The following is a 15832-nucleotide window of genomic DNA, read 5'->3' on the forward strand; positions in this document are numbered from 1 at the left end:
GGAGACAGGGAGATCCAAAATCACTGAGCTTCTTCATGTTTATGAGTGATTAATGTGAAAATTAATGAGGCTTTAATGTAAGTAAGGGATAGAAATGGCTTAGCCCCAAGATCGTGAAGTTTCTGCAAAGCAGAATTGCTGAATGATTTAGCAGAGGACTAAATAATGGAACCAGCCTTATGCAGAGCTGTGAAAGCACTTCTCTCTGTTTATTTAAAATGAAAACTCACATAAATGTGTGTACAGATCGCTGTTGTGCCAACTTTTTTCTCTCTCTTGTAAAATCTTTGTGTTCTCTTATGAAAAAATGTCACTGAAAGACAATTCTGGCTGACCCAAATACCCCAAAGTGACCAATACCCCAGATTGGACACTCACACCAGCCAAGGAGCTTGACACAGGAAGGCAGAGGCAAACTGGTTTTGCTGTCTGCCGATGATGATTGTTGCCACAGCTGCTCTGAAAGGCTTAGGTCTCAGTTATGTAATCTCCAATGATTTGGGGTGATCCTGTGCAGTTTCCCCAACTCCCAAGGCATGGTTGCTTTGTCTCCTTCCCCCACGAGTCAGCACCGGGGAGCGGCGCAGCTCCTCAAAAATAAATAATCTGGTTATCAGCAGATGTTTTGGGCTCAACTTTAGCAAAGAAAAGTTGGCTGAGGCTTTTTTATCCAAACAATGCTAAAAGTTGCCAGGTCGTGCAGTGTCCTGTAGGTGACGCATCGTTAGAGCAACCTGCGAGCAGCAAATCCTGCCTGAGCACAGCAAGCCCTGCAGCTGAGCTCCTTGGAGTGTCAAGGGAAAGGGGAGCCTGCCCCACGCTAATTAAAACTCTTCTCTCAACTTCTCCTTGGCAAGGTGCAAAGAAATCCTCTTTTCATGCTCAACAACTAAAAAGAAATCCTATTTTGGGTTTCAGAAGCAGCCTCATGACTAAAACGAACCCTTCGGTTTCATTCATGTTTGCTGTCTATTAATCTGTTCTCCTCACCCTCAGCAGGGTATGACTCAGGGTTTCACATTGTCTTCCTCCCTCAACTATCTGTGTTTTGACTTTAAATTCTGCTGTCTGACGCAAAGCAATGCTGAAATCATGACAGTTTGATCCAGCCAGCTCCCAGGAGACTCTTGATCTTTACTGGCTGGTAAATGTAGCACTCAGAACAGCCGTGCAGAGAAGATACCGATATTTTTACACCAAATGTTGGTAAGCAGATGTCACAGGCTTGTGAAAAGCCTTGAAACGCCACGGAAGAAAATATGTGAGTATGTGTGTGTGGGAGGCCTGGGGATAAAAATAATTCGGTGTTTATATGAGAAGACATATATTCCCCAGTCCGTTGGTGTTCTGCTATTCCTGTGCATTGTACTCAAACTGGAGGCTGCACTGGAACAAGTATAGCAGTAAACTCTTACCCTGTTGATTCATCTGCTGCTTTTGCAGCTCTTTCCAGTGCAGGCTTCTCTGCCTCTCTGGTCCTGGCTGAGCTGATAGATCCCATTCTCCTGCCCTGAGCAGAGGGTTTCCGCTATGGGGTGGACCCTGATTATCCCAAGCTTGAGGCATCAAGTGTAGGTCAATGGGCAGGGAGGTAGGAGCAGTGAGGCAACAGGGCTGGGCTCCTCCAGCAGTCACTGGAGAAAACAAGAGGCACTTGAGAGGTGACAAAGCCCCAGGGAAGGACTCTGAGCAGGTGCAGCAGAGCTGAACCTCAGGTGACCCCAGCCCTGGCACAGGAGGGCTGAGCTGCCGTAGGTGCAGGGCCGTGATTCCCATTGCAGAGCAGTGATTCCCACTGCAGAGCAGTGATTCCCATTGCAGAGCAGTGATTCCCACTGCAGAGCAGTGATTCCCATTGCAGAGCAGTGATGCCCACTGCAGAGCAGTGATTCCCATTGCAGAGCAGTGATTCCCACTGCAGAGCAGTGATTCCCATTGCAGAGCACTGGTTCCCATTGCAGTTTAACTCTGTCCTAAGCAGTTGTGCTGGGCCAGGGGGGTTGCTGTGCAGGTTGCTGGGCATGCATGCAACAAGAGCCTGCCAGGTGCCCTCAGCCAAGCTACCACCTGTCTTGCCACCTCCTCCTGTGGGCACCTGCACAGGCTCTCCGGGTGCCAAGGAAGCCTCAGGCATACGGGTATGGAAACCCCACTAGTGGCACAAGGAGCTGGTGCTGAAACAATGACACTGGCAAGGTGGTTGGTGCGTCCACACTGCAGAGGTGGGCACACACCCATGTCTCAGGGGTGGCAGCCAAGCCTAGCCTAAGGCTCCTCTTCCTGGTTAATTCTTTTTACAAGCAGGCAGCCTGAAATCCTGAACAAGTAAATGTTGGGTAAAAGTAAGGATTTTGGTTTTTTTGTTTTTCCTTGTCAAAACCTGTTCTTGAAATGTCCCTTCAGGGAGACGTGTCGGTCAGGCTGGTGTTAAACCTACTTAATCTCTTTGCAGCGTGGAATAAAGCCCAGTGATCTACAGCCAGCAGACCCTTGCCTTGACATCCCTGTTTTTAAAGGACTGTGGTTACAAACTGCAAAGCCCTTACTTTTCCTTACAATGCTGTATTTATCCCTCCCCTTATGGCTTTGGTAATGAAATTTGAGCCATTTTTTGTGCACTAAATTTAGGGAGGCCAAAAATATTTGCATACAAATATGATTGGTCTTTCAAGCGTGCAAAATGAGCAGAAAATAACAAATCTGGTGTTGGACACAAGCAGAGTTCAAGTATTTTAAAATTAAAATAATTTTAAAGAATCTATATCTATGATGGCAGATGAGCTTTTTCTGAGGAAAGAAAACCTCCTCTTTCTCATTATATACAGACTAAATGCAGATATTCAAGTCAGATATGGACTGAATTTTAAATGTTACAATGGCACTTATTCTGCAGGAAATGCCATGTCTGTAATGAATTGTAAATTATTTTTAGTTGCTACTGGAAACAGAGGAAGGGGGGGAAATAATCAATATTGACACAACCCTGCTTTATTTTTAAGCAGTGCTGATCTTTGGTGACATGAATTACAGGAGGAGAGAGCTAGAGCTGAAGTGAAGTGCATAAACTGCAAAACTATTTTGGTGTTTAGAAAAGGGCTACAGCAGCCAGACAAATGTGCTGCTTGCACATTGCTGCTGGGATAGTCATAGAACAAGATCATTGTTCCATCCTCTCCTGTGAGCTGGGCAGGTGTGGTGGGAGGCAGGTCTGGTGGGAAGCTGCAGTCCATGAACAGTGGTGGTTCTGGCCATGGTTCATCACTACACTGGTGCTGGTGCTGTCCCAGGGCCTGGGCACAAGGACAGTGACACCAGTGACCATGCCAGACCTTGCTTCCTCCTGAAGACAAGTTGCCTGACTTTTCTTTCTCCAGTAACTTTGGCGATGATGATCTTTCAGCTGAGTGTGACACAAGAGAGTGGCTGGAGTCCTATAGCCTGTTTGATGCAGTGAAGTACCCCCCACCCCCCACCCATGCCCTCTTTCTTACATGAAATGGAATAAAAGCCCTTTGAAGCAAGGTGCAGGGGTGATTGATTAACTTTTATCTTCTCATGATGCATGGCTAGCTAGAGCATGTGACAAGGCAAGCTGTTCAGAGAAATCATTGTGTATATAGCTGGTCTGTTCCCAGGATCCACAAAAGGATGCAACACAGTCAAAATGCACTCAGAAAAACAAGATCACCGAGCTCCTTTGCTTAAGCAGTTGATGCTAAGTTAGTTCTAATGCAATATCCTAAAATTCAGAGATGCTGTGATGTGATCACACTCTTGTATAAAATGCCATGGAACTTCTGATTACAGAACAGATCAAATTTTCTGTTGCATGACTCATTCTGAGGAAAAGAATGCCATACATTCAATATGAACAAAAAAAGTACAGTCAGGAAGGCCCTCCTTATAAGGTTGTGCAGATGCAACCAGTCATAAGTGCAAAGTCCAGGCAATATTTTTTGATATGGAGTAAAATTGACAGCTGAATTGTAGACAGCCTTTGGTAAATTTTATCCACTGAACCCAGAATAGCCACAGCAGAGACCTAAGTCAAGTGTCTGCCTGACTTTACGTGCTGTAAATCTCAGGTGAGTGGTTAAGGAGGATGGAATCTCGCTGATGTGCCAATTAATCTGGTTAATATGCACTAATCTAAAGAGCAGGGATAGATGGATGGTGTTCAGCAGTATGATTTCATGGCAAAGGATTTGCTAGATGCATTAGGCATTTGGTGGCAGAATGCACAAGAGTCTGATGGAAATACCTGCAGAGGCACAAGAAAAATCCTGAAAATCTGAATCAAGTAATTTTCTTCTGGTGTTTTTTGTTATTGTTTTTTTGTTTGTTTTGATCACACTGAGTGTGGACTGAGGTGTATTAGCAACAGCAATGTCTGCAGTGCTATGTTTTGTGGGCATTCAGAGCCTTGCTGAAGGGGATGTGGTGTTCAGCAGTACAGTTCCCAGCTGCCCAGGGGGCACTTGGGCCTTTCCTTCTGCTTACTGCAGCAGATGCCTTTATTTTTCCCTTCTTCACAGTTGCCATCATGGGCCCTAATGCAACATTTCCTTTGGGTCTTTTTTTCCTGGGTCTGGTGGTGAAAGGGAGCATGTTGGTTGGTATCTGGGGCCCGAAACAAACTGCTGCTGAAGAGTTTCAGCACAAAAACTGATACTATATTTTACTCATAAAACTACGTGAGGTGAAAAAGATCTCTATTTCCAGATCTCCATGTCAACTAGAGCAGATGCAGCCAGGATAGTCTTTTTGTCTGTGTTCATGGCTACAATCATTTCTACCTTTCTGTTCTTAGGACAATTTAATTTGGTAACATTTATTGGTTTGAAAGATATATTCATCCTAGGGTTTTTTTCCATTTTGTGCTGTAAAAGGTCAAAATTGTCAGGAAAGATTTATTTTTGGATAAAAGGAATCCTTACTTAAAAGCCAAAGTAAAACAACCTTCCTGGAATAGAAAGGAAGCAGAAGGAAGAAGCAAAAGCCCAGAGCATCAGCTGAAGCAACGTGTAACATCTCGTGCTTTGTGATTTATGGCATAGTAGTATTTACTCACCCTAGTGATCCAGGCGTGCAAGCACTACCCTTTGCACTTGGAGTGCTGACAATGGAGTTAAAACTGCGAGGGCATCGCCAGCAGTGCCTGGCAGTGGTGCCAGAGGTGAGTAGTTCCTCTCTGGCTCCATCCCCGTCTGGGGGAGTGCCAGCCTGGTCCCAGTCCCATGCCACAGCCACTGGCAGAGGCAGAGCCCTGAAGGAGTGAGGAGCTTTCCCTCTCCCACACCAAAGGCCAGGGCAGGGGGCTACGGGGGCAGGGGAACCTTCTACCTTATCTTTCCCCGACATGCTTCAGTTTTTCCATCTGCATCAGGCACAGAGTGAAGGAGTGTCATTCCCCCCGCACAGCCCCCTCCCCCAGGGGCACCCTCCTGTAGTTGGTCTGGAGCTCCTGGGCCTCCCACGCCTGATGATGAGGCCACAGATGCCGTGGACTGTCCCTGCCCTGTGACAAAGCCAGACCTGTGCTACAATGGCTCAGTCAATGAACTAAAGAAAATAAATAAAAAAACCCTTGCTGGCCATAGCTATTGAAAGGCCAGTTCCTGCCGAGGCATGGGCACAGCCAGGCACACACACACACACACACACACACGTGCACACACACTCACACTGACCCTTGTGCACAGGGTTTTCCTCGCACTTGGGCTCACACCCACCTCCAGCCCCTGCGTGTCCCCAGCTGCGTTCCTGCCCCACAGCCCTAGGCGTGTGTCCCTGCTGCTGGCTTGGCTGGCACCCACCCCTCGAGGTGAGGGCCATCTTCATCCACCCCCGAGGTGCAGGTCGGGTTTCTCAAGTCCCCCCTCCCAGCCCGTGGGAGCTGAGAAGCAGAAGGCAACGTCTGTATCACGTCTGCCTTTTTGGTTTTTTTTTCTTTTTAATCCCTTTTCCCCCTTTCACTCTTCTTTTTTTCCTCGCCTCCCTTTTCCCTTCTCTTGCCTTTTTTTTCGCGTTTTATTTTTCCCTCTTTCGTTTTTACTCTTCTCCCCTCTTTTTCATCTCCCCCCTGTTTGCCGCTCCCGGTTTTGCCCGCCCGGGTGGATGGGGGTCCCTCCGCGGCTCCGCCGGTCGGGCGGGGCGGGGCGGGGCGCGGCCGTGACGTGCGGGCGAGGGCGGTATAAGCGGGCGCTGTCCCGGTGCTGAAGGCGGCGGGAGCGGCAGGAGCGGCGGGAGAGGCAGGAGAGGCAGGTAGGGATGCGCCGGGCGGGCATCGGGGAGCCCCGGTACCGCCGACCCTCGGCTGCACGGGGGGGCTCGGCCGGCACCGGCGGGGAACCCACACCGAGCGAGGGGCGATGCCACGCAGCGAGGCAGTGGGGCTGGGGCTTGCGATGAAAAATATCTCTGCAAAATGTGACCCTGTCACTGTGCACATTATATACGTTATATACGTGTTCTCAGCGTCGCTCGTGGCTGAAGACGGGAGGCAGAGCGCTCCCGTCAGCGATGGCGTTCAGTCGTGCCGGGTCACCGACATAGCACTTCAGGCACTCCGAGTACGGGCAGAGATGTTCCCTGGGATGCAAACAGCGCCTCGACTCGCTTCCCAGATGTGTCCGTATGCAAACAGTCGTTATATTCGCTCAGATCTGCCGGGGATTTGGGTTTGTGCCCTTCTGCTCACCTCGTTGTTGTTTTGTTCAATGTTTTCAGTCCCTTGCACAGGGTAAAGGATTAGAGATGCTTTTAAACAAGGCAAATTTGCGGCAGTCGTGTTATTTATGGAAAAAACAAACAAACAAACAAAAACGGGCGGGAGAGTGCATGATATATTTATTTACCTTATGAAAAACTGCTGTTAGATTTTGCCTCAGACTGTCAGGGAAGGGACACATCTCCAGGAAAACCTATGAGTTTTCATAGCAAATTTTCACTGGAAACATTACACTCACATCAGAGACAACTGCTGAGAGAGATCAAGAGAAAAAATTACTGCTACCATGGAAACATCCCAGAAAGGAGATTATTTTTTGTGTTTGTTTTTTAGGGAACTTTTGTCAGTCTGCACTGCCTTTGTACGTTTTAAATTGTGAACATGATTACTTCATTTTGTAAAGAGGAACTTCATCTTCATTTGTTGGCTAAAAGATGATTTTCCTGTTTGTTAGGTGCTAATAGAGGAGAAAATATGCTCTCCATCTAGACTAGCTTCACAATTATCCATCTGGAGACAAAAGAGCCCTTTTAGTATATTGACCTTTGAGAGACACAGCAGAGAATGTTTACTATAGATCCTAAAGACAGTCTAAAATGTCCTCTGTTTAAAAAAAAAAAAAGGAATTAAAGTCTGAAGGGCTGGGGAGGAGTCCTCTTACCTTAGAGTTATATTTAATGACAAGATTTATGACCAACACTCAAAGCTTTTAAAATAAATCATTCCCAAATCCATTTGACAAGGCTTTCAAGTATTATCTACCAATAAATTAGAAGTGGAAATTGACTTAGAGGCAAATGCACACAAAATATGAAGACAGGAGCCAATGGCCTGTTATTCCTGCAAAGGAAATATCCAGCTGAGCAATGTCCTTGTGGAACACTAAACTAAACTTTGCCTGGCTGCACACATTTTGATTTTAATGGGATGCCAACAGCTCTTACAAAGGCTGTAACAATCCAAATTGTGTGCAGCGAAGGAGGGTGAGTTCCTGGTCTTTGGGAGTGGGAGGTGCTTGGTAAATGATTATGGAATGAATTTCCCTTCCCCCACCCTTCGAAAAGGACAGTTTCTCACTCACTAATCAAACTAACTCTGTTAATAATCAGTCTCTTTGCTGGAAAAGAAAGCCTTAATTTAATTTGTTTGCTACAGAAAGTAGCAAATTGCCTTTTTTCTTTTTTTTTCATGGAGACACACATTTATGCACAGGGCCAGTGCCTTTTCCGTGACAGAAAGTGAAACAATGTGTGAGCTTTGTTTCAGGGCAAATTCAGATCTGGAGGGTGGGACCTTCTAATCAGCTGTTGAACTAATCCTATGTGAAATCAATGCTCAAACATATCCAGGCTTGAAGCCAGAAATGTTTGGGGAAATTGTTTGCTATCATGACTTAGTTTTCCCAAGCACACTGAAGGGGAAAATAGCAGCTCTCTGAACTGATAGTGCTTTAATTATTTAGTTAAGTCACATTATGTTAAGAACAAAAACTGAGCGGAAAAATCTACAAGTGAGCTGAAATGAGCATATTCATGCTCACTCTCTACTTACAGCAGTGGGTAAACAGTGGTATACATAGCTCATTCAGTTTGTCATGAACCACCAATGTCTCAACAGGATGCTTTTACCAAGCCAAAAACCAAAGGAACCAAAATAGGTCAATTAATCAAAGCAGTTTCTATCTTTATAATTCCTTTCTCGTTTTTGTACTTTATTTGTTAGTGTAACTGGATCAGAAAAAAGTCTGATCTGTCTCATGGCCCAAGTGTATCAGTGCCTGAGCATCTCTTAGGAAATATGACTGATGCCAGTTTTTCTCTGTGCTGTGTGGAGGGTGCTCAGCTCCCTGCAAGGCAGGGCTTTTACAGCTGTATCCTCATACACAGTGGTGCTATAATCATCTTAATTCAGCTGGAGGCATATTTATCCCAATTCTGCTCCAGAGTTTATTGTTGACTGGCATAAGCTGGGCAGACATGGGCTTCTACTGATCTATTCTAACTGAATTTGCCAATGGTCATGTTTCTGCCTGTCCTGGGACCTGATTCAATTTCTGCTGAAGTGAATGAATGAGCAAATGAATGAAATCACCACTCAGAACCTACCTACTCGAGCTCATTTCCAAGATGGGTTTTAAGGGATTCAGTAAAATTATATTGTACCTTTAGGATAAATTATAGTTTGTCACTCATATCGGGGATCACTGCCCATAGAAAAGCGACTCATAGAGTCATTAATTAAAATTCACCTGTAATACAAATAATGGGGTTTTAAAATGAAATAGCAAAAAAGGAAGAAATAGCACTATCAGTAATGACAGAAATAAACTTGCAAGTAATTTTATATGCCATGTTCTCCACTTCATCACATTAATTTTATTACAGTCTAGCACTATTCAGAAATATTATCCTGGCATGAAATTAGATGCCTTATGGAGCAATCTCACAAAATAATTCTGTCTGCAGTTTTAATATTAATATTTTGAGCAGCATTTAAATATATGGATACACTGATTTTACCATTCAGGAGCTTCATTTTCATAACCAAAATGGCATCTAGATTCCCCTATGGGCATTTCATGAGCTATATAGCATTGGGATTTTCTACTTTTTTGCTGCCATTGGAAAATTAATGTTCATAAAGTATGTGGAGCTTAAAGATAAGAAATTTCTAGCATACCTCAGTTTCCTAAGTCTGTCTCCATGTGTTAACTGCTTCTTTTTTCCTTTTTCTTCTTTATTTAAAGGAAATATTTTAAATATGGCAGAAACTAAAACCTTCCAGCCTGGAGCAGCCTGCACTCTCACCTTTTTCTTTGTCCTCATCTGTTGGGTTGATGCAGCCTCCTTCCAGCAGCATCAGCTGCTTCAGAAAGATCCAGACTATGTAATGAAAAACTTACAAAGACTCCCAAACCCTGATATGATCAAAGCACTGGAATACATAGAAGATCTTCGCAAGCAAGCTAACAAGGGAGAAAGCAGCCCTGATTACAACTCTTATCAAAGTGTCCCATATCTCCTGCAACAGAAAGAAAGCAAGGATCAGATTCACCTACCAGATAATGTAAGGGATTCTTTGACTGAAGATGAGTCCCAGTGGGTTAAGGTAATGTTGGAAGCCTTGCGGCAAGCTGAGAAAGAGTCAAAAGCTGGCCCAAAGGAGAATAAACCTTACGGTCTGAGTTCAGATAACAGCTTTCCAGCTGGAGTAAGTGATGATTACGAGGCTTACAAGTGGCCTGAGAGGTGGCAAAAGTATCTCAAAATGCCGCTTGGGCACTATGAAGACAGTTCAAGAGACAGTCCTTTCAAGCGTACTAATGAAATCGTGGAAGAGCAGTACACCCCCCAAAGCCTTGCCACACTGGAGTCTGTGTTTCAGGAGTTGGGGAAGATGGCAGGACCGAGTAACCACAAGAAAGAAAGGCTGGATGAGGACCAGAAATTGTATACAGACGATGAAGATGATGTGTATAAAGTGAATAACATTGCCTATGAAGATGTGGTTGGAGGAGAAGATTGGAATCCCATAGAGGAAAAAGTGGAAAGCCAAACCCAGGAAGAGATAAAAGACAGCAAAGAGGAAATTGATAAACATGAAGAGGAGATTGACGATGAAATGAAAAGATCAGGGAAGCTCAACTTCCTTGAGGATGAAATAAGAAGAGACAATAAAGATCAAATGTCAGAGGATGTTTCAAAGCTAATGAATTATTACCTGAAGAGGCTGATGGGTAGTGCTGGGAATAGGAAATTAAGGACTGGAGAACTTGAGGAAAAAAGAGCATCAATGTTTTTGGATAAACAACTCGATCCTCAGTCTATAGCGCAGCTGATAGAAATCTCAAGGAATTTACAAATTCCTCCTGAGGATTTAATAGACATATTGAAAGCTGGAGACAAAAAGCAGCTTCAGAGTGAAAGGTTGGAAGCTGAGCAGGAAGTAGAATTCCCAGAAGACCTCGACGAGATAGCTGAAACCAATCTAGGACAGAGCGATATATTTAAAAATAATGTAAACTCTAAAAACGGGTACATGAAGCAGCCTCTTATTCCAGAAAATCTACCTGAAGACCTCAATATTGAAGATATTGTCAGTCTTCTGGGAAATGACAATTTAGCTAATCAGAATCCCTCCTATTTACTAAACCGTCTTAATCAAGACAATGATTTGCCAAGACTGTCTTACGTTCCCAGAAGATTGAAAGGACACCTGTTTCCTAAAGCTGCCTGGATGAACGACTTGGAAAGGCGACAAATGGAGTATGAGAAACTGAATGAGAAGGACGAAGAACTGGCCGATTACTTGGCCAAGGTGTTGGCAAAATATCCCGAAGTAATCAATACAAACCAGATGAAACGAGTCCCAGCTTCTGAAAGCAACCTGCAGGAAGATGATCACCTGGAGCAGGCCATCAGAGAGCACCTAAATCAGCTGGAACCACAGGAGGCTGCGAAGTTGGCTTCGCTCAGCAAAAGGCTTTCCATGGCAGGGGAAGCCGATGACACACAGAACAGGCAGTATCTGGATGAGGATATGCTAGCAAAGGTGCTAGAGTATCTAAAACAGGAGAAATCAGAGCTTGAAAGAGATCACATTACTAAGCGAGCGATGGAAAACATGTAATTGTTCCCCAAATACTATTTCTCTTCAATGTGTTGACTTCTATCCCAATTCAGTTGTGATTTATTCCTGCTCTCCCACTAAACAACTATGGTAGACTATTTACCATTGAACAGTCTGCATATCTTTCTCAGAGCTGTTATATTGTTTATTGATATACTTATATGTTATAAATTATGGGGCAAACAACAAATTGCTTAAAGTGTTTTAAGAAAAAATTTAATGATATCAAGTAAAACTATAATATGTAAACAAATTACCTTTGCATTGTTAATAAAACATGATAAATGAAGAGTGACAATTATAATTTGAAATTTTTAAGATTAATTGGATTATTTTGTTACTGTCTGTAGTGGTTTTTGTGGAGTATCAAATAAAAAAATAAAGCATTATATATATATAGTTTTATTTACAAGGCTTTTTCTATTCAGTGTTTTATTGTTGATGAATAAATTATTTCTGGACAATCGACTGTGTTTCTTTGTGACAGTTGATAAAGTCATACTAATTGGAAACATATTTTACTTCTACGGATGACTTTTTTGAAATATACTATTTTTCCCATAGAATATAGATGGTATCATAAACTTCTGGTTTTCTGGGCTGTAAGGACACCAATTGGCATTATCCTTAAGGGCAGTGATGGCAACCACAAAGAAAGAGCCAGGCTCCAAGGAAAGGCAGGCAGGGAACTCGTCTGTAAGGAACACCACGGGTTTGTCTGATAAAAATATTTTCATGAAATATCTATTATATGTATACGTAAGTACACAAACAACCTTTGTTATTCAGTGCACTACTTCGGACACTTGAAACGTCTTTTGATCTCCTGTTATGACCTGCAGTAGATGGTCTGGAAAGGTTCTGGCTCTTTTACAGAAGGAAATGTGCTTGTGTAACTCTGTGACTCAGACGTGATTTTCACTAGGACAGCTCATTTCCAGGATTATAGTTTAAAAGTGGTTTTCCCTGTGGTATTCTTCAGCAGCTCATCTCTGCTAAGTGGGGTGGGGATGATTTTTGGCGAGGCAATGTCTAATCAAGCAAAGTACAAAGGGTGCAGAAATAAAACTTCATCTTCAGTGCCACCATTACTGTGAGCAATTGCAGCCGACAGGAGCTCAGGTAGAGCTCTTGCTCTGGGCAACACCAAAATCCTCCTGTTTCCTGTTACTCGGAGGAGTCAAAACATTAAACATTAAACTGAAAAAATACCGGAGTTAATTTCATCTCTGTTTTCTAAAGAAAGACAAACCTGCTGAGATTCACTTGCTTGTGACACTGGGAACTTGAAATCACTGTATTTTATTCAAAACAAAACTGTGTTTTTAACAAATTATATTTTTTATCACCTTGATTTCTAATATTTTTAGTCTCCTTATTCCTAACACTGCTCCTACAATACCCATAGTCTAGAAAAATGTCTTTCAGTCAAATCAGTAACATTTAATACTTAAATATGTAATATGTAAAACCGAGGATGAGTAATAAAAACAGGAGTACTGAGACTTAAATAAATGTTTGCTGTTTTCAGTGAAGAAGTTTCACAATTTCACATTTATCTTCCAAGGCCATATTTAAACAGGAGACTTTACTTACTCCCCACCCTCACACCCTCAGACAGTACACCACAGCTGAACTCCATAGCCACTCGACAGACACTTTGTTTTTCCAGGGCTGTAGTTAAATGCTGGAAAGGGTTCTTCCTGCAGCATCACAGAGTTGGCTGTGCATGTGCCTGGTTCTCCTGGGCGTAGTGAGGGCATCTTCCCACCGCCTCACCTCACACACCAAATGTGGAATGATTTGTCAATCTCTGCAGAACATTTCTCCCTGAAGAAGAGTTTTATTGGAAAGGCTGACTGCAAAAGCTCCATTTGTGTCCAGGGAGCAGTCTGCCATTCCGTGGCTCAGCTTGGTGAGAGACCAAGGGCTCTGTGATGAACATACAGAAGGACTCGTGCTCCTGCAGCATCCAGGCTGGACATGGTTGCAACCTGTGTGCTGCAGTGTGGGGCTGGCACTGCAGAGCAGCCCAAGGTAGGGCAGGATCCCAGGAGTCACAGCTTCACTGGAGGCGTATGGTGGTGGCAAACACGCTGCTCAACACACTTAGTAAACACCGTCATGATACCAGACTAAAAAATTAAAAAGCAGGACTTGGGCAAAGCTCACTGAAGACAACAATCTTCTCCCTGACTCTTGCACAGACCCTAAAACATCACATTTCTTCTGCCTCAGACAGCTCAAAGCATGAGCAGGGTGTCAAGGAGACACTGAATGTGTTCTTTTTGTAGCAGTAGCCTTAAAGCATGTGAGTGTATGTGTGCCCTCTGCCCCCAGCTCTAAGCAGATAGTGAAGTCACCCATCAAAGCTAACACCTTGCACCACTCCTGCTACCACCATACAGGCATGCTGCTGGGTTTGTGCTCCTGGCTAAAATACATACATTTTTATCCATTTTTTTCACAGTGAAAATTAAAACCAGAATTTTTTCCTTTTGTTGCCCTCCTTTCTTTCATTGGTGATGTAAAATGTTGCTTAAAAAAGGAGTTTTTCCACTTACCCTCACCCTGCAGGGCTGAGCAGGACGTGGCTATGGCAGTGGGAGGCAGCCCAACCACCACCCAGCAGCACCACAGTGCTGAGGAAATGAAGGTGAAAATGCTTCAATGTGCCAACTTTTGCTTCTGTTTTGTCCTAAAATTGCCCTTAGATGACCTCTGTCCCAACCCAGCCAGCCTTGCTGTGGATCTCTGCACTGTGCTGTGATGCTCCTCTTTCTCTTGAGCTGACACTTGTGGCATCACAGTTCCCCTAATGCCATCAAAGTTTAGATTGGATATTAGGAAGAAACTCTTTACTATGAGGGTGGTGAGGCACTGGAACAGTGTGCCCAGAGAAGGCTCATCCTTGGAAATGCTCAAGGCCAGGTTGGATGGGGCTGTGAGCAACTTGATCTAGTGGAAGCTGTCCCTGCCCATGTCAGGGGTGTTGGAACTACATGATGTTTAAGGTCCCTTCCAACCCAAACCATTCTGTGATTCTACTTCTTTAGCTGATTTAATTTGTTTCAAGAAAATCATTCCAGTGAAGGGGCAGAGCTTCACAGGTCCACATTCCAGCCATTCTTCCTTGAACATATACCAGACAATAATATATCTAATTCTCCAGGTGTGTGTAGGACCTGGAGGAGATGTCACTCACGGTGAAGCATGACTGGTGGTAGTTTTATTAGCTTCATTCCCCTCCTGCCATAGGCTGTAGCACTCCTGGGCTACTCAGACTCCTGAGCTGACCAAAGCCCTGGGGAGCTGTTTGGCTGCCTCCAGGCTCTTATTCAGGAACAGCTCAATGAAAATTTTGGACACCAGAAGGATTTTGGATCTAAGGAACCAGCTGTACAAACCCATGCGTAAAAGGACAGATTCTGTCAGACACGGAGTGGAAGAGGAAATAAGCTGTGGAAAATTCAAATATTGGCATGAGTAACTACATCATTTTATAGAAGACCACCTCATTCACAGTATGTGTGAGCCATTAGGGCTTTATTGTTTGTGGTTCATCTTCATAAACAAAAGGGATGTTGTGCTTGAAATAACAGAATTACACATTGTATAACAGAACTACATGGAAGCTTCAAACTGATTTCAAGCTAAAAAGTGACATCAATACCCTTTCCTCTTCAAACCACAGAAAGTAGACAACTAATCTCCCTATGAAGTACTTTTTTTCTAACAAACTCATTTCCAACTCCATTTTGAAATTAAATGAAATGAGCAAATATTAAATAGGCAGCACCCTCTTGGTAGCTGTAGCTGCCTCTTGCTATTCGACCAAAGCTCCCGCAGAAAAGCAGATAGTTATACCTGAATATGCAAGACAGCATTATCCAAGTGTACATCCTATCATGAGATCTGCTCCATTAAACCACTCCATGGTCGCCCCCTGCAGAGAGGCTGTGTAGTGCTTAATTGCTCTTAATAGCCACGGCTGCTTCTGCTTTCATTTGTCTGTGGTTTATGTTTTCCTTATGGGTGTAGTGGGACAAACAGTCATGTTGTTAATAATGCACACAGAAGGCATAATCCATAACAGATACACTATCAAGCTTATTATTGTAATTATATACAAAATAAAGTGACCACTCTGCAATTTTTACTCAGGCAAAGTAAGGACAAGATTTTTAATTCCTCTTGTGTGCTATGATTTGACAGCATCCCAGATGCAGCTGGTTTGTTCTATCTATCAGTGGCTTTTGTCCAGCAAAGAAAATGTTTCTGCTTACATCTTCCTCTTAAAACTTGCACTAAGCTTCATTGTGTCCTCACATTTAAGGTCCTCCCCAACATGCAGATTGAACAGAAATTCTTCATTTTGTCTGTATATAACAAGCTACTGAACACCTTCCTCAAGGCATGAGGCAGTTCTTCTTTGTACATATATTAGAATTCATTGTATTGGTACTCATAAGA

General features: G+C 43.6%; 1 protein-coding gene and 1 long non-coding RNA gene across 3 annotated transcripts in view; one reads left to right on the top strand and one right to left on the bottom strand.

The window, feature by feature from the left end:
• The first annotated feature begins 6164 nt into the window (after positions 1-6164).
• On the top strand, positions 6165-11825 carry SCG2 (secretogranin II). Of its 2 annotated transcripts, none has more exons than XM_027686061.1 (2): positions 6165-6264; positions 9477-11825. In XM_027686061.1, exon 2 carries the CDS (start codon positions 9491-9493, stop codon positions 11357-11359), a length of 1869 nt encoding a protein of 622 aa, XP_027541862.1. In that variant the 5' UTR covers positions 6165-6264; positions 9477-9490; the 3' UTR covers positions 11360-11825. The 2 variants fall into 2 exon arrangements, with proteins under 2 accessions (XP_027541862.1, XP_027541863.1); XM_027686062.1 differs by lacking the exon at positions 6165-6264 and adding an exon at positions 7520-7525 and having other exon boundaries at positions 9475-11825.
• Positions 6862-15832, bottom strand: part of LOC113969009 — a 60900-nt gene continuing 51929 nt past the window's right edge. Inside the window, exon 3 of the long non-coding RNA XR_003534716.1 lies at positions 6862-6982. This is a non-coding gene — a long non-coding RNA (uncharacterized LOC113969009). The remainder of the gene's footprint in view (positions 6983-15832) is intronic.

Source organism: Neopelma chrysocephalum, unplaced genomic scaffold, assembly GCF_003984885.1.
Source record: "Neopelma chrysocephalum unplaced genomic scaffold, ASM398488v2 Primary Assembly neopelma1_70, whole genome shotgun sequence".
Classification (NCBI taxonomy): domain Eukaryota; kingdom Metazoa; phylum Chordata; class Aves; order Passeriformes; family Pipridae; genus Neopelma; species Neopelma chrysocephalum.

Bases quoted from the DNA above. Each gene is read 5' to 3' on its own strand.
- SCG2 (XM_027686061.1), top strand. From the start codon at position 9,491: ATGGCAGAAACTAAAACCTTCCAGCCTGGAGCAGCCTGCACTCTCACC.